Source organism: Tursiops truncatus, chromosome 14 (assembly GCF_011762595.2).
Source record: "Tursiops truncatus isolate mTurTru1 chromosome 14, mTurTru1.mat.Y, whole genome shotgun sequence".
Lineage (NCBI taxonomy): Eukaryota > Metazoa > Chordata > Mammalia > Artiodactyla > Delphinidae > Tursiops > Tursiops truncatus.
The window spans coordinates 42,776,647-42,791,122 of record NC_047047.1 but is presented as its reverse complement, the minus strand read 5'-3'; the positions used below and the strand labels follow the sequence as shown (position 1 = coordinate 42,791,122).

The 14,476-nt window shown below is 32.8% G+C and overlaps 1 protein-coding gene across 5 annotated transcripts in view; it reads right to left on the bottom strand.

The window, feature by feature from the left end:
• Window positions 1-3,189: 3,189 nt before the first annotated feature.
• PNPT1 (polyribonucleotide nucleotidyltransferase 1) overlaps window positions 3,190-14,476 on the bottom strand; it is a 40,105-nt gene continuing 28,818 nt past the window's right edge. For 4 of the 5 annotated variants that reach the window (XM_019942512.3, XM_019942513.3, XM_073791656.1 and 1 more), the window contains 10 exons: window positions 10,496-10,602; window positions 9,969-10,040; window positions 9,815-9,878; window positions 9,329-9,412; window positions 8,905-8,988; window positions 7,858-7,964; window positions 7,714-7,769; window positions 6,585-6,663; window positions 4,623-4,670; window positions 3,190-3,475 (listed from right to left, as the gene is read on the bottom strand). In XM_019942512.3, the coding sequence (XP_019798071.1) occupies window positions 3,317-3,475; window positions 4,623-4,670; window positions 6,585-6,663; window positions 7,714-7,769; window positions 7,858-7,964; window positions 8,905-8,988; window positions 9,329-9,412; window positions 9,815-9,878; window positions 9,969-10,040; window positions 10,496-10,602 (860 nt within the window). In that variant the 3' untranslated portion in view covers window positions 3,190-3,316. The remainder of the gene's footprint in view (window positions 3,476-4,622; window positions 4,671-6,584; window positions 6,664-7,713; window positions 7,770-7,857; window positions 7,965-8,904; window positions 8,989-9,328; window positions 9,413-9,814; window positions 9,879-9,968; window positions 10,041-10,495; window positions 10,603-14,476) is intronic. The other variant, XR_012325840.1, reaches the window with a different exon arrangement.

Below are 14,476 nucleotides of genomic sequence, written 5' to 3'. Positions count from 1 at the left end.
GTGATTTGAGATATGCTTGAGATGGTAAAACTGGAGTTGTTTTAATTATCTCTGCAAAAGTCACTTATGCCCCAACTGCTTTCTAGGATATTAAGGTGAATATCCAACCAATATGTTGGTTGGTGACTTCATACTCATATTTAATAAGTCAGACATCTTTCTCTTCAAAACTGTTTTGCCCCCTCAGGTTTACTATTCATGTCACAGATCCTACTATCTTCACAATGCTCAGGCTGAAATCCTCAGTCCTAACTGCTTCTTTTTCTTCCAACTACATCCCCTTCTGAGTTAATCTAAGTCTATCCATTTTCTTTTTACATTTGTTTTGCAGTATCTTGGTATTGGCTCAGTCCATTTTTTCTGAACATTCTCCCTTCCCAAGGAGTGAGCCCTTGAGAATTCTCTGACTAGTTGCTTGCACCAAGTTTAGGGTTACCAGATTTAGCAAACAAAAATACAGGATACCCAGTTAAATTTGAATTTCAAATAAACAAGGAATATTTTTTTAAAATATAAGTATATCCCAAATATTGCATGGGCCATAGGACACTGAACATTTGTTTACCTGAAATTCCAGTTTCACTTAGCATTCTGTTGTTTTATCTGGCAATCCTAATCAGGTTTGACACCTTTCTCAAGCTGAGCCTATCGTTTTCTCCTCCAGAAGTTGAACTCAGAGACAAGTAACTTCCTGTGGGATAGCCATCTTTTGTCCCATGATATGAAAATACGTTTGCATAGAAGAAAAAAGCTGTTATATGGAAAGCAGCACAAATGAGAGGCCATGAGACTCTATAGGTAGGGAGAACTGTCTTAATTCCTGATAACTTGACAGTCCTGGTTCAAGTCCGCCACAGGGAGTGTGACTTGCCTTCTGTGAAATAAATTCATGGCCCTGTGATAAAAATCCCCCGTTGCTTTAGCTTAACTTAGATTGGTTTCTGTCCCTCGATACCAAGACACATTCTCTTTTCCATTTATGCTGCCTACTTCCCTAGTCTCTGATGAGCCTGGAATTTTGTAAAAGCTTTTTAAACTTTTACACGACTTTGGTATCTTCTGTCTTCTTACAAGTAACCAGGTATATTCTTGCCAGATTAAATGCTTTAAAAATATCACCTTGCACTGGCTATCTCTTGTTTTATATTCTTTAATAAAATTTGCCTTCTAATTCTGGTGAAGAACAGGCACAAGATTAAGGAGTAAAAGACTGTGAAATTGGTTTATAGAAGGGAAAGGCTGCTATATATTCCAGACATACAATACCAATAAAGTTGTTTGTCCCTTTATCTGGAATTTTCTTTTCCAAATAGCTGCACATCTTCTTCCACTTCATTCAGGTCTCTGCTCAAATGTCACCTACTCAGAGATGCTATTCTGGATCATTTCATCTAATATAGTACCTTTTTTTTTTTTTAAATCACTCTATCCCCTTACCCATTTGTTTTTCTTTAAAGAACCTACCACTATCTGAGATGTTGTATACTTATTGTTTCCATCCACTAGAATGTGAGCATTGGAACTTTATCTGTTTTGTTTACTGATGCATCTGCTGTACACATTATAGTACCTGGCACATAGTAAGTGTTGAATAAATGAATGCCATGCTTGGCTGAACTGAAGTGAGAAAGATACTGATGTTAGATCTAGAAATTCAAGATATTCTATAAGAGAAGAAAAAATGTATTAAAAAACTGTAATTTATGGGCAAGGAGACATCAATAACAAAGGTTATAAAGGAAAAAGTCTTTAAGTACCTATATTGCACTAACTACCAAAATGGGAACTCAATTTGATTTGAGTCATTATAATTTAGAGATCTTAGCATATGATAGCCCTCATAGAAAACCTTTTTTGGAAAGCAGGGAAAACTACCAAGATGTGAACGTGAAAAATAAGTCCAGACATAAAGTGTACGCTCTTGATTTAAGTGGAAATGAGACCCTTTTCGTGGTTTGTAGTTAGTGACCTGTATTTTCACTTTGTGGCACTACTGGTCTCTAGAGTTTAAGAACTAGTTTTATTTTTCCATATTATTAGCAGCTGGGAGTCTTTTTGAAAAATAAAATCTAAAACTCAAGAAAAACATAAATTACAATTTTGAAATTCTACCAGTAAGAGTTATGTCTTAAACAGAAGACAAAGTGAGAATAAAATTTTTTTTGTCACTATTATAAAATAGAACAATGAAATGTACAAAGCATAGAATTTAAATTTAATCTTTCATTTTCAGTTGATCTTCAATAGTTCAGAAAGTATATCAACATTGCCTGTCATGCTATTTTACATACCATACATATACATAATCAATGTTTACTAACTTAAATACCCACATTTAAAAAATCTTTGGTCAGCTACATTTTTAGTATTTTCTGAACTAGTTAGCCCTGAGTCAAGAATTTACAAATATTTTATCAGATTTATAAAAGGAGGAAGATTCTAAATTATGACTTCCACGAACCATTTACTTTTTTTGTGGAATTATAATGTGATATATTAAAAAATGGGAATGAATATCATCTTACAGCTATTACTAATAATTATATCAATAGCCTCTAAACACGGCTGTTTCAAACATTTACTTATTAACTGAAAATCATGATTCCTCCATCCCTTCCACCAAGAACATCCATACATTAGCAACATACACACACAAAATGACCTAGTTCTATATGAGTAAATTATTTTTCTGTATTTTCTAAATTTGAAAAATGTATTACCTCATTCTCAACAGGATCCCATTTATAATATTTACTCCACTATGTTTATGGTTTTGTGACCAATTTGAAAGGTGGTATATCATTAAAATTAGATCAAATTAGCTCCCTCAGCTCCTTACTATATCTGGTAACTGTACTAAAGAAATAGGCACTGGTTTTGAATATGGTAAGTTTCAGTTTGTGAAACAGCTGTGGGTAAGTAAAGCTATTATGCAGAGGTAAACCATAAGATGGCTAAGAGTAAACTGTCACTACTGTATAGGAAGAAGAAAAATATGTAGGAAGAAATCCATCATGCAGCAAATGTGACCCATTATTTCTAAATTTTTCAGATACTTCAAAAGTACAAGATTTAAAGGGTAGTCTTTTCTAAGACGTATAAATGACTTACTTTTAGTAATAAATATGTATTGATTTATAATGTAAGTAAGAGTAATATAGGTAATTTGGAATTAAAAAATGGAACATGTAAAGTGAGCATTTTAATATAAATCATTAGAATACATTTATATTATATATAAATCTACACATTAGAAGATACTACTGAAATTTTGCTATACAGAGTATCACTCTAGAATTCTTAAAAAAAAAAAAAGTCACTGGGAAGAATTAAATGATGACTGTGGAATAGATTCTCCCATTACAATACTGCTTCTGTCACTTAAAGTTTTGACAACAGTTGTAGCTGGAGACTGGAGCACTTTCCGAGAAAGCCTCATCCTTCCATCAGCTGGATCACGTCCAAAGTATTTCACCTGTGTTAAAAAAACAAATATACTTTAAAAGTTACAGCACATTGACTGATGCCCAAATTATTGGGTTGGCCAAAAAGTTCGTTCGGGGTTTTCCCTGAAATGTTAATTTAAACTTACATGGTCCAAATAAAGCAATGCTTAATATTTTCACTTGTTCACTGAAATCATGGCTCAGTGCTAACTGGAGGTATATGCTAATAAATATAATTTGGTTAAGTAGTGATTATAAAAAAAGAAGAGACAGGGGATTTAGTTGCCCAATTATAATCTTCTGTTAGACTTATCTGTGCCTTATTCTCTCCGGACCAGGTGCCTATACTGGAAGAACAGTGAAAGCCATGGTCTGTGAACCTAGATAAGGGCTTCCTGAGCCTAAGTATGCTACAAACTATATAAGATTATGCTTAGGTCACTCACTGTTAACACTCAAAGAACCATCTATCACACTGGAGGTTATTTGGCTTGAACACAGACATTTAAAGTCAGGGGGAAATGTGGTTGTCTTTTTACATCAGAAGGGACTTAAAAACTATCTTATACAGAGAGATTATGTTTTAGTTCTTATCTTTCTCTAGAGGCTACTTGAACAATGGGACTACAGATTGGGAATAAACCAGAAGTCTTAGTTACTCAGGTCATGGGTATCAGGAACAACTAGAACAGAATGTGGTGCAGCCAAAAAAAAACCAGACTGTCAACCACTTCTTTCATCTACTCATACAGGACTATTAAAAAGGTAAAAAAAAAGGTCGATTTTGTTATCAGAATTCTAGAACTGACATCATGGCTTTCATCAAACTCAAGAACTTTTAGCCTCAAGCAGTATAGAAGCAATTAAAGTCTCAACTCCTCAAATACCTTATACCTAATACTCTGCATAGCCATCCCTGACTGGCTCATGTATTTTTAAAAGCTCTACAGGGGACTACTGTCCTAACTAACCCGTAAGCTCCTTGAAGGAAAGAATTGTATCTAAATCCCTAATGAGTCTGTTTTAAGCAACCCTAAAGTTAAAAAAGAAGCACAGCATATAAATAATATAAATCACAGATGTTGATTTGATTCTTTCAGCTTATTTGATGAAACGAATAATTGAAACTTCAAGTATAATTTACAACTTTAAGGCTAAAAGGTTGAATACAAGTACCTGAATTTCTTGGCCAACTTCTAAACCTAAAGCAGTGGGATGTTTAATCTGAAAGAGAACGTGTTAATCTATTAGTGGTCATGCATAATTACCTACTATCCATGGTAGTACACATTTTTTTCCAAGTGGAAAACAGCTTTATTGGTTTTTCTGATTATAAAATCTGTTAATTATAAAGATTTAAAATAATACAGAAGTATTCAGATGATAGTAAAAATCATCCAAAACCCCTCTGCTTGTAGATAACTAATGATAACACTCCAATGAGTATCCCTTCAAATAGCTATTTAGTGTGTGTCTTGCATTTATAAAAATGGACCTTACTGAGCTTGTTGTTTTATAGTATATAGATTTTTATTCAATAATATGTTGAGATCTTTTCATATTAATAAATGAAGCATTATAATTGAATATTCAAATTAAATTATTTGTTTAACCAATCCCCTAAAGATGGTCATTTAATTTATTTTAAATTCCAGTGTTGCAAATGTTAATAATCAGTGAATCTAGGTGAAAGGTATATGGGTGTTCGGTCTATTATTTTTTTCAACTTTTCTGTAGGTTTAAAAAGTTTCAAAAGAAAAAAAGTTTCAAAATACAAAGTTGAGGGAAAATAAACTGCAGTGTTGCAGTGATTATATATTCATATAGTCTATCCTCTCAGAACAAAGTATGAGAGGAACTTTGTGGTGGAACTTCTAGGTCCAAAGGTAATTGTATATTTACCAAACACTCTCCAAAAAGTTTGCCCCACTTTACATTCCTATCAGCAGTGTATGACAGTGTCCATTTTTTCTCTACACTCTTATTTATGCACATTGGGAATTTTCAACTATCTGAAAAGTTGAAAAATGGTAACTTGGCTTTATTTGCGTTTTAAAAAATTGCTGTTGATACTGAATATCTTGGTTAGCTTAAAAAAAACAACAACAAACAGTTTTTCCATGTTCTTTGTTCATTTTCCTATTGATATTCATCTTTCTTACTGACCTACACAAGCCCTTTGTATATGAAGCCTCTGTCATATAAGCAGTTTTTCCCCTAAGTTGCTGCTTGTCTTTCAAACTTACTGTAGTTTTGCCATAATTTAAAAATATCATGGGGTCAAATTTTATCACTTTACTTACATTTTTGGCTTTGATATCATGCTGAGAAAGATTTTCCCAGTCCCAAGATTATTAAATATGCATATTTTCTTCTAGTGTCCTTCCTCAACCCTCACCCCTCCCGATGCCCAGATTTTCTTCTTCTGCCCTCACTGCCTTAAAAAGAAAAGTTTTCTTTTTTATATTTAGCTCCTTGATCCAAATGGGATTTTGGTATAAAAAGAGGAAAGATCCTGTTTTATGATAATTAGCTGTACCAATATGATTTATTGAATAATCTTTGTTTCTTCACTGACTAAAAATGTAACTTATAGTATGTATTATACTCTTATGTATATAACTGGGTTTATTTCTGGTCTCTATTTTCTGTTGTTTATTTCTGGGCCAGTAATACTGTTTTATCCTGTATTACTTTATAATATTTGGTAAAACAGACCTATTCTTTCTCTGCCCCCATAGTATTCTTGAATGGTTTCATATTGGTTTCATAATGGTCTTCCAAATGTATAGACTACAACAAAGACTAAGAACATCCTAAGAATTATCTTTCCATGATTGACTGGTCAGGAAAATTGGGAAAACAGGGCTGTAACTAGATATTTTTACTAACTGCTATGTGTTAACTCTAGAGGCTATTGTACCTTAAAACACTCAAGAATGTTTTTATTCCATCATGGAAAGAGAAATATTATCTGGTAAACAGTGTAAAACAGCAGTATCTCTGTCTTTTTGGTTTTGTTTTTGTATTTAGGCTAGTAGTGGACAAGATGTACAATCCTCATCAACCTAGGTAATTTCACTATGGTTATTTTAAGGCAGTTTTTAAAATAATCAACTATGCCTTTCTTGTTTTTACCTTTCGTTGATCAAGTTGTGTGTTATGAAGTAGTACTGCAGTCATATTTGGATATAGTTTAACCATTACTCCAGTGTCTCTATGAAAAGGAAATAAGCCTGGTTAGAGCAATAAGTAACTCTATTATCTACTGATAATTAAACTCTGATTATGTTTTCATAGGAGAACAAAGTAAAAAAACACATAAAAACCCCTCTCCAGTACATGTTTTTGTAACTATAAAAAGTATCTAAGAGGGATACTTATTTTTCCAATTGAAAATACACTTTATATTTAAATACTTATAGATCAAAGGACAGAGAAAAGATAAAGGAAAAATTATGCTGGTTAAAGCTTTCAGAATATATATTCTTTTATATTTCTTTTCATAATATTTTCCAAAAAGTTTTGAAATGACACTAAATATTTTAAAATAAGTGTAGAATTATCATCAACCTATTAAGGAGTGATTTAAGGAAGGGGATTACATAAAATGGCATACTTATTTCATTAAAAAATTTATCTTCCTTTTTTTCTTTAATCTACTAAAATAAACCATCTCATTTCTTAGTTTTCACCTGTGATATTAAACAAATTATCCCATTGCCTTTTATAATTCATTTCAAATAGTTCTGAACATGCATGCTACATCTGATAATTTTTTTTTCTTAAAAAGGGAATTTTCTGACTCAGAAAATGCAATCTTTTTAGCTGCTGAAAAAATGATTTGAGGTTGAAACTGGCATTTAAAAAAAGTGCACTACTTAGGCCTTAAGTGGTACTATCTTTAAAACAGACAAACAAGAAACTACCAAAAAAAAAAAAAAAGAAAAAGGAAATATTGCTAAGTCTATTTGGGGCTTGTTTACTGTTTATTGGGAAGATTAAAATGGTGGGAAATTTGGTTAAAGAAGACAATTCAGTTAGAAGAATATATTAGTATAATTATAATCACAGAACCATGTTAGTGAAAATCTACAAACTGGTGCAGAAAATAAATTTTATGTTAAAAATAAATAATGATTATATGGTAATTGACATATAATCTAAACATCTTACAATTTCAAAGTAAATAATGCAAATGTGAAGTTAACATGAGCTTGTAATATAAATCTTATAAAAACCAGCACAGCATTTTAGTTGATATTACCTGATTTCAGTTATTGTGGCGGTATATACTGCTCCAAATTCTAATTGCTGCTCTTGCTGTAAGTGCAAAATAAGCCGTAAGATTCAAAAAGAGAACAGCAACAAAAAGTAGAAAAAAACTGACTATTAAAAGATCTATTCTTACATCATCTTTGCAGATTTCGGTAATGAAGTCTCTTGCTTCATGCATGGCACTGGGTGTTGGTGCAAATATAGAAAATGTTTCTTCGTCCACCTGACTAATAGTTACTCCTTTAAAAAAAATAATTTTATATATTAAAGTTAACTTGCTCATTCCATTGGAGAATAGTCATAAAAGTAGATGTGAGAGCAGGGGAATGACCTGGAAGTAGCTGGGCAGGGTTGTGCTATGCTTAATCACTGCTTTAGAAATGAAGGGGTTCATTTACCAACAAATACACACTGCACACCTACTATGTATCCAACACTGTGCTAGGCCCTGGGGATACAACAGTGACCCAATGTCCCTACTTTCTGGGAGCCCACAATCTGGTGGGAGAAAGCATATAAGTTCTTATTTTGGAGAGTTTGGTTTTGCACTCTTAATTATGAGAAGAAACTATACTAGAACCCTTTCCTCACCTTTTCTTCTTTCTCCCTCTTACTCTTTAGAGTGGTGAACAGATGGATGAGGGACAAAATCATGTCCGTTTCTCAATCTTGAGAACTGCCCAAGGTGACTCTACTTCTCGCTCTCCTTCAGTAACCTCAAATCTGGTAAGTACTATGTAACCCAAAGATTGATTCCAGAAAAAAACAAATTGTAAAGCATACTACTTCTACACATACCCTTTAAATAAGAGTCTAAATAAATAAGACTAAGTGAAAAATAGCAGAACTCATAATAAGAAAAATTAAAGCAAAACTCCTCTAAAGTGAAAAAGTAATTTTTCTAAATGTTTGATTTTAAAATGTTGAAGAAAAACTGATGAATTCTAAGTCAGTCTTCTTGAATATAAAGATGATCGTTTGCTAATTTATTATGAGGCATACATAGAAAACTTACAGTAAAGACATGTCAGCGTTACATCCTTTTTTCATCTCATTGAGATGTCAATGTTATATCTGTCTCTCATTTCTCATATTTTTTGAGAAACACAATAGAGGTGAAATGGCAAACTTACCTGACCTAGCATTAAATAAAAAATCCCAAACGTCATACAACTCTTACCTGTTTCAGCTTGAAGTTTTTTTAAATGATATCCACCTGGTCCAATAAATTTTGCTCGTTTTGATAATGGAACCTGAACAGTTTCTGAAATGTAGTACAGACAAAAATATAAATTATTTAAATATATATATATACACACATACACACATACACACATATATTTATGAACCTAAAACATGTACTGGTCACTCAAGACTTGGTCTAGACACATGTAAAAATATTTCAGCATGAAATATAGAAAAACAATTTGCTATGTGACTAAAAACAATTCTAACATCTAAGAATATCCCCTCAAATTTAAAGTATCTTAACTATAAAAGCATTTGACTTTTTTGTTTTGTGTATGGATTTAAAAAAAATTTTAAATACCAATGTACTTTCATATGTTTACCTTATCATGAAATCAGTAATTTTAATGTATTACCTACAACAGGTCCATTTTCTTTTCTAGATGCTCGAGGTTTTGAAATAGTTTTGTTCATAATCTGTAATATCTCCTTCTTTGCCACTTGAAGAGATAAAAACATAATAAAATTATAACTGTATAAAATAAATGTGATCAGATATAGCAGTATTAGTTTTATGAAGTAGGATCCAAACTCTTTAGCTTAATAATCAAAGTTCTTTACATCCCAATTACCTTAACAATTCTACTTGTATTCCCTTCTCCAGTCCTATCTCGGGGAGTCCTTTTGTAAAAACTGAATTTTCACTGGTTTTCCACATTCATGATTAGTCATGTACCCAGTAACTTAATACTTCTTGATCTAGGTTGTTACATTAAATTTCATTTTCTAAAGCAGTATTTTATAATAAGCCTATTTTTAATAATAAGCCTAACGGGAATTATAGTTCCCATTAACACAAAGACAATGAAAAAAGGAGAATCAGGCACACTGGCTTGGCTTACCTGAGGCTTGCTGAATGGCCTCCATTACAATTTTTATTGGTATTCCAGGTAATTTAATGTCAGCCTAATATGGAAAAGCCGAAAATTTATGTAAATATTGATTTATGACCTTATTTAAATATTTTAAAGTGAAACAAAATGGGTTTTAAAATACCTGTAATGCAGTTATTCCCTTAGTAGTGCCGGCTATCTTGAAATCCATGTCACCATGGTAATCTTCAATCCCCTTAAAGAATTTAACAAATTATGATATAATTTTAAACAAAAGTGAAATTCACCCATAGTCACTGTAGAGGAATTTTTAAAAATAGCTTTATAAGTAAACCATGTCCTTTAGGATTATACACAAAAAAATACCTGTATATTAACTACTGCTTTCAATTTGTGGCTTTTTAAGTTATAAATATTTCATTAGAAAATCACTTTATTTTCAGATCATGTTCCCCCCATAAATGCATAAGGATTAATTTATGATCATCCTAAAGTGAGCCATTATGGATACTTATACTGTAATATTTATTTTTAACTCACATTCTATAAAATCCAAGGCAAATATGCAGAAGAGGAAAGTAAGAACAAGGACTTCTATTTCTCCAGCACTAGCATTCTTCTAAGCACACTATGCTTGTAAAGTGTGTATAATCTTCACCATTAAATATCTGAAAATGTGAATATACTTGCCAGAATATCTGTCAGCAAACGATAATCTTCTATTTCACCCTTGTCAGGATTGTTTTTGGTGACCAATCCTATTGCCACACCTGCGACAGCAGATGAAATTGGAACTCCTATAATTGAGAAAGAGAACTTGTGTGCAGTGTGTACATCCGCCTAACATAGGTTATTCATCTTATTTTGACATTGGATGGTGTTCTAAATTGACAGTTACCAAAACTAAGTTAGAGTACAGGTCTTAATAAATCATATGACTATCTCCTTTCCTCTTTAACATATAATAAAAGCTCCTTAACATAATTCTAATTTTGTTCTCAACAAAAACCTCTCTAATAATAGCAAACTTAACTCTTAAAGTAATCCATTTCTTTGCCCTTTGCTTTTGGTGCCTTATTTTTTTTTTTTTTGAAAAGTAATCATGTATTTGTTAAATCGTTCCAGCCTGAGCCCTTTAGTCCACCTTCCCGTGACAGACACTATTAGATTTTTTGTATATCCTTCCAGAAAATTATACTGAGGGAGTAAAAATGTGAGTGTAATCTTTTCTTTACTTTACCTTATTCTTTTGAATGGCTGCAGAGTACTCCCTGTATGTGTTTATAAGCTATACAATAGAAGTGGGGTTACTGAGTCAAAGGGTGTGTGAATTTGTTATAGTGTCAAACTGTCTTCCACAGTGTGTAGCATTTTATACTTTTACCAGCAGTATATGAGGGTACCTGCTATTCTATATTCTTGTTAATTTTTGTCAAATCTTTTGACCTTTGCCATCTGAATGATAAAGATGGCAGCTTATTGTTTTTAACTTGATTTCTGTTTGAGTGAAGTTGAACTTTTTTTCATGTTTTTAAACCATTTATTTCTTTTTCTGTGAACTGCCTGTTCATGGCCTTCAACCATTTTTTTACGTGGTTGTTAGTCTTTTTCTTATTGATTTGTAAGAGCTCTTTTAATATGGACAGATCTTTGTTAAATATATAGAATATTATGGTAAATAAAATATAAATATGAAATGTAATATAAAATATTATTTTCTAGTTTGTTGACTTTATTGTAATTTTTTTTTTTCTGTAGAGGATTTTATATGCAATCATGGTTCCTGGATTTTGCTTAGAAAGTTTGTTTTTTTTTCTGGCTGTGCCCTGTGGCTTGTGGGATCTTAGCTTCCTGACCAGGGATTGAACCCCAGGCCACTGTAGTGAAAGCACTGAGTCCTAACCACTGGACTTCGGGGGAATTCCCTAGAAAGGTTTTCTCTGTTCAAGATTTTCATAAAATCTTCCTTTTTTAATTAAAAAAAAAAGTTTAAAGTTTTGATCACTTGGAACTTATTTGGTATAAAGGAGTGTGACAGAGACCTCATTTCATATTCTCTAAGCAATCTCACATATGCCCAGTTTTAACTGTCACCTACAACATTGATGACTTACAAATCTATCCCTCCTGCCTAGTTCTCTTTGCTAAACCCTGGATCTGTATAGCCCATCTGCCTATTGGACATCTCCAGCTAAATGTCCCCAACACATCTTAAATATATATATACAATTATATTCAAAATTTAATCACCCCCAATAAATCCCTTCTCTCCTGCATTCCCTGTCTTGTTTGAAAGCAATAAGACACTCATACTAGAATCAACACGTCTTTCCTCATTTCCTATACACTATCAAGTCACAAAGATCTGATTAGTTTATCCTCTAAATTAAAAAAAAAAATTGTCCTGGATTCTGAAATATCCATTTCGACTCCTTTATTCCAAGTCCACATTATTTCTTGCCCTGGCAGCAGTTTCCCTGTCCAGTTTTTTAGATTTTAGTAACCCCACCCGCACCCCAGCTCCTGTTCTCTCCCACCACATCCCCTAGGGCTCTCATGTAAGCTAGGAAAAACTACCCCCAAAAGAAAAAAAGCAGATTCGCATCATGCCACTCTTCTCCATAAAATCCTTCAAATTCCCTATTACCTGCTTCCAGGAATTTTTTATTTAAGTTCTGTGGTCAAAAAAGTTTGGGAAATAGTACATATCCTGCTCCTAGAGATTCAATATTCACATTAACATTTTTAAGTTTATTTAAACCATATTAAACACACTTGCTTAACCCTGTGCAAACCTACTTTAGAACTCATTTTTTTTCCACAGTATACAATAATCAACATCCTGTTGTACTCTATTTTATGGAATACTGAGTTGGGAGATACTAGCTTTAAAAGTTCAAACTCCTTAATGTAATAATGATCTTTGAAATCTGGTCCCAGTTTATTACATCATCACTTCTTTCAAATACATTTCAGGAACACACTATACTGTTTCATAACTTTGCGTATGTTGTTCCTTTCACATGAAATACGGGCCCTGCTGATAATATGCCTGGTCAACAACCACTCAACCTTTAAACCCAGATGGAATGTCGCTGTCTCTATGAAGCCAATTATGTTCAACCTAGTTCTTCATCCATATTGTACATATTTGTATTATCTCTTTGATATGTTAGTATCTTTATCTTTGTTTTTGTTCCTGAAAATTTTTTAAAAACTGGGTACCATTTGTATCCCTGGAGCATAGACAGTGTCTGATGTAGGACATGGCAAGCACTCGTGTTTGAATCAAATACCATTTGTTGGCTCTTCTCACAGAATTTGACATTTATTCTTGTCAAATTTTTTTTCTATTTGGCTCCATATTTTTTTATCTTGTCAACATTTTTTTTTAGAGATTAAAAACTGTCATTTAACATATCAGTCACATACTCCTTTTTATCAGTATCCTTTTTATTGGAAGACCAGTGTCCTTAGTCAAGTCAATAACAAAAAACATTGAAGGGGACAGGGTTTAGGATGGAGCAGCTTCAAGTATTCTACTTGAGACCCCTCTCCAACCTACCCATCAGATTATCCAGTCCTGGCTGCTCATCCTTCAACCAGTTATAAATGGTATACTTATTACCCGTTCGCAATTTCTGCATCATTTACTGCCAAGGTCATTAACTGCCAAGGTGAACTCTAGACACACTGCACAAGCAGCACCCTCCCTCTCTACTCTAAACCTAGTAATATTTTCAAAAACAGAAAATGAGTTTACTATGGCATGACTTATTTTAAATGAGTCTCTTCTGGTTCTTTTCTTAAAATACTTATACACTGTTCTTTTACCATTTAAGAGTCTTACCAAGGGTCACTGTCAAGTTCACTGGGTTATACTTTACAGAAAATACATTTCTTATTTTTCAAAGTAAGAATTCTTTGTGTCGTTGGTATACTAATCTCCATGATTTCTCCAATACTGCCAAATTGGTTCAGTTATCTTATGATGAAGTTCTCATCATTACTTAGGATGGGTTTTTGTCTAGACCTAACGATCTGAATTCATTTAAAGCAGTTAAAGACTCTCTTATGATCTTTTATTTTATCTTTCAGTTCACCTTTTTCAGGATTTGTTCTGTGTTTTCCAATACGAGATTATAAGAGTGATGAATGCAACCTCCATGAGGACAGGAACTTCGTTTTGTTTACCACTGTGTCCCAAGAGCTTAGATCAGTGCTTGGCACAGAGGTAGCATACAATAAAGATTTGTTGAATGAATGCATGAAGGTGAAAATAGAAATGGTATTTTACCAGCTACCTTAAATATCAGATTATGTTTTCCTTCCACTGAACACAACTAGAAAAGTGCCTTTAATTGGCTTTAGCTTTTTTGCTTTGGCTTAAGTTTTAATCTTTTTAGAAATGGTATTATACATTTATACCATTCTTTCATTTCATCCTTGGTTATGTTATCCTTTCTATCCTTCTGTTTTTCTGTACTGTAAATGTATGAACTTATAGGGAACTCTTTGTGTGGCCTCTTGAGTGTCTTTAGTTTCCTTTTCTCTTCTTGAATAGCATCATTGGTGACTGGCAGATACTGTTTTCAGAGTCTCTTAACATGTTGCCTCTTTCCCTTTTGGTGTTTCAGATCCAGAGATTATACTGAATCACTTGCAGTCTTC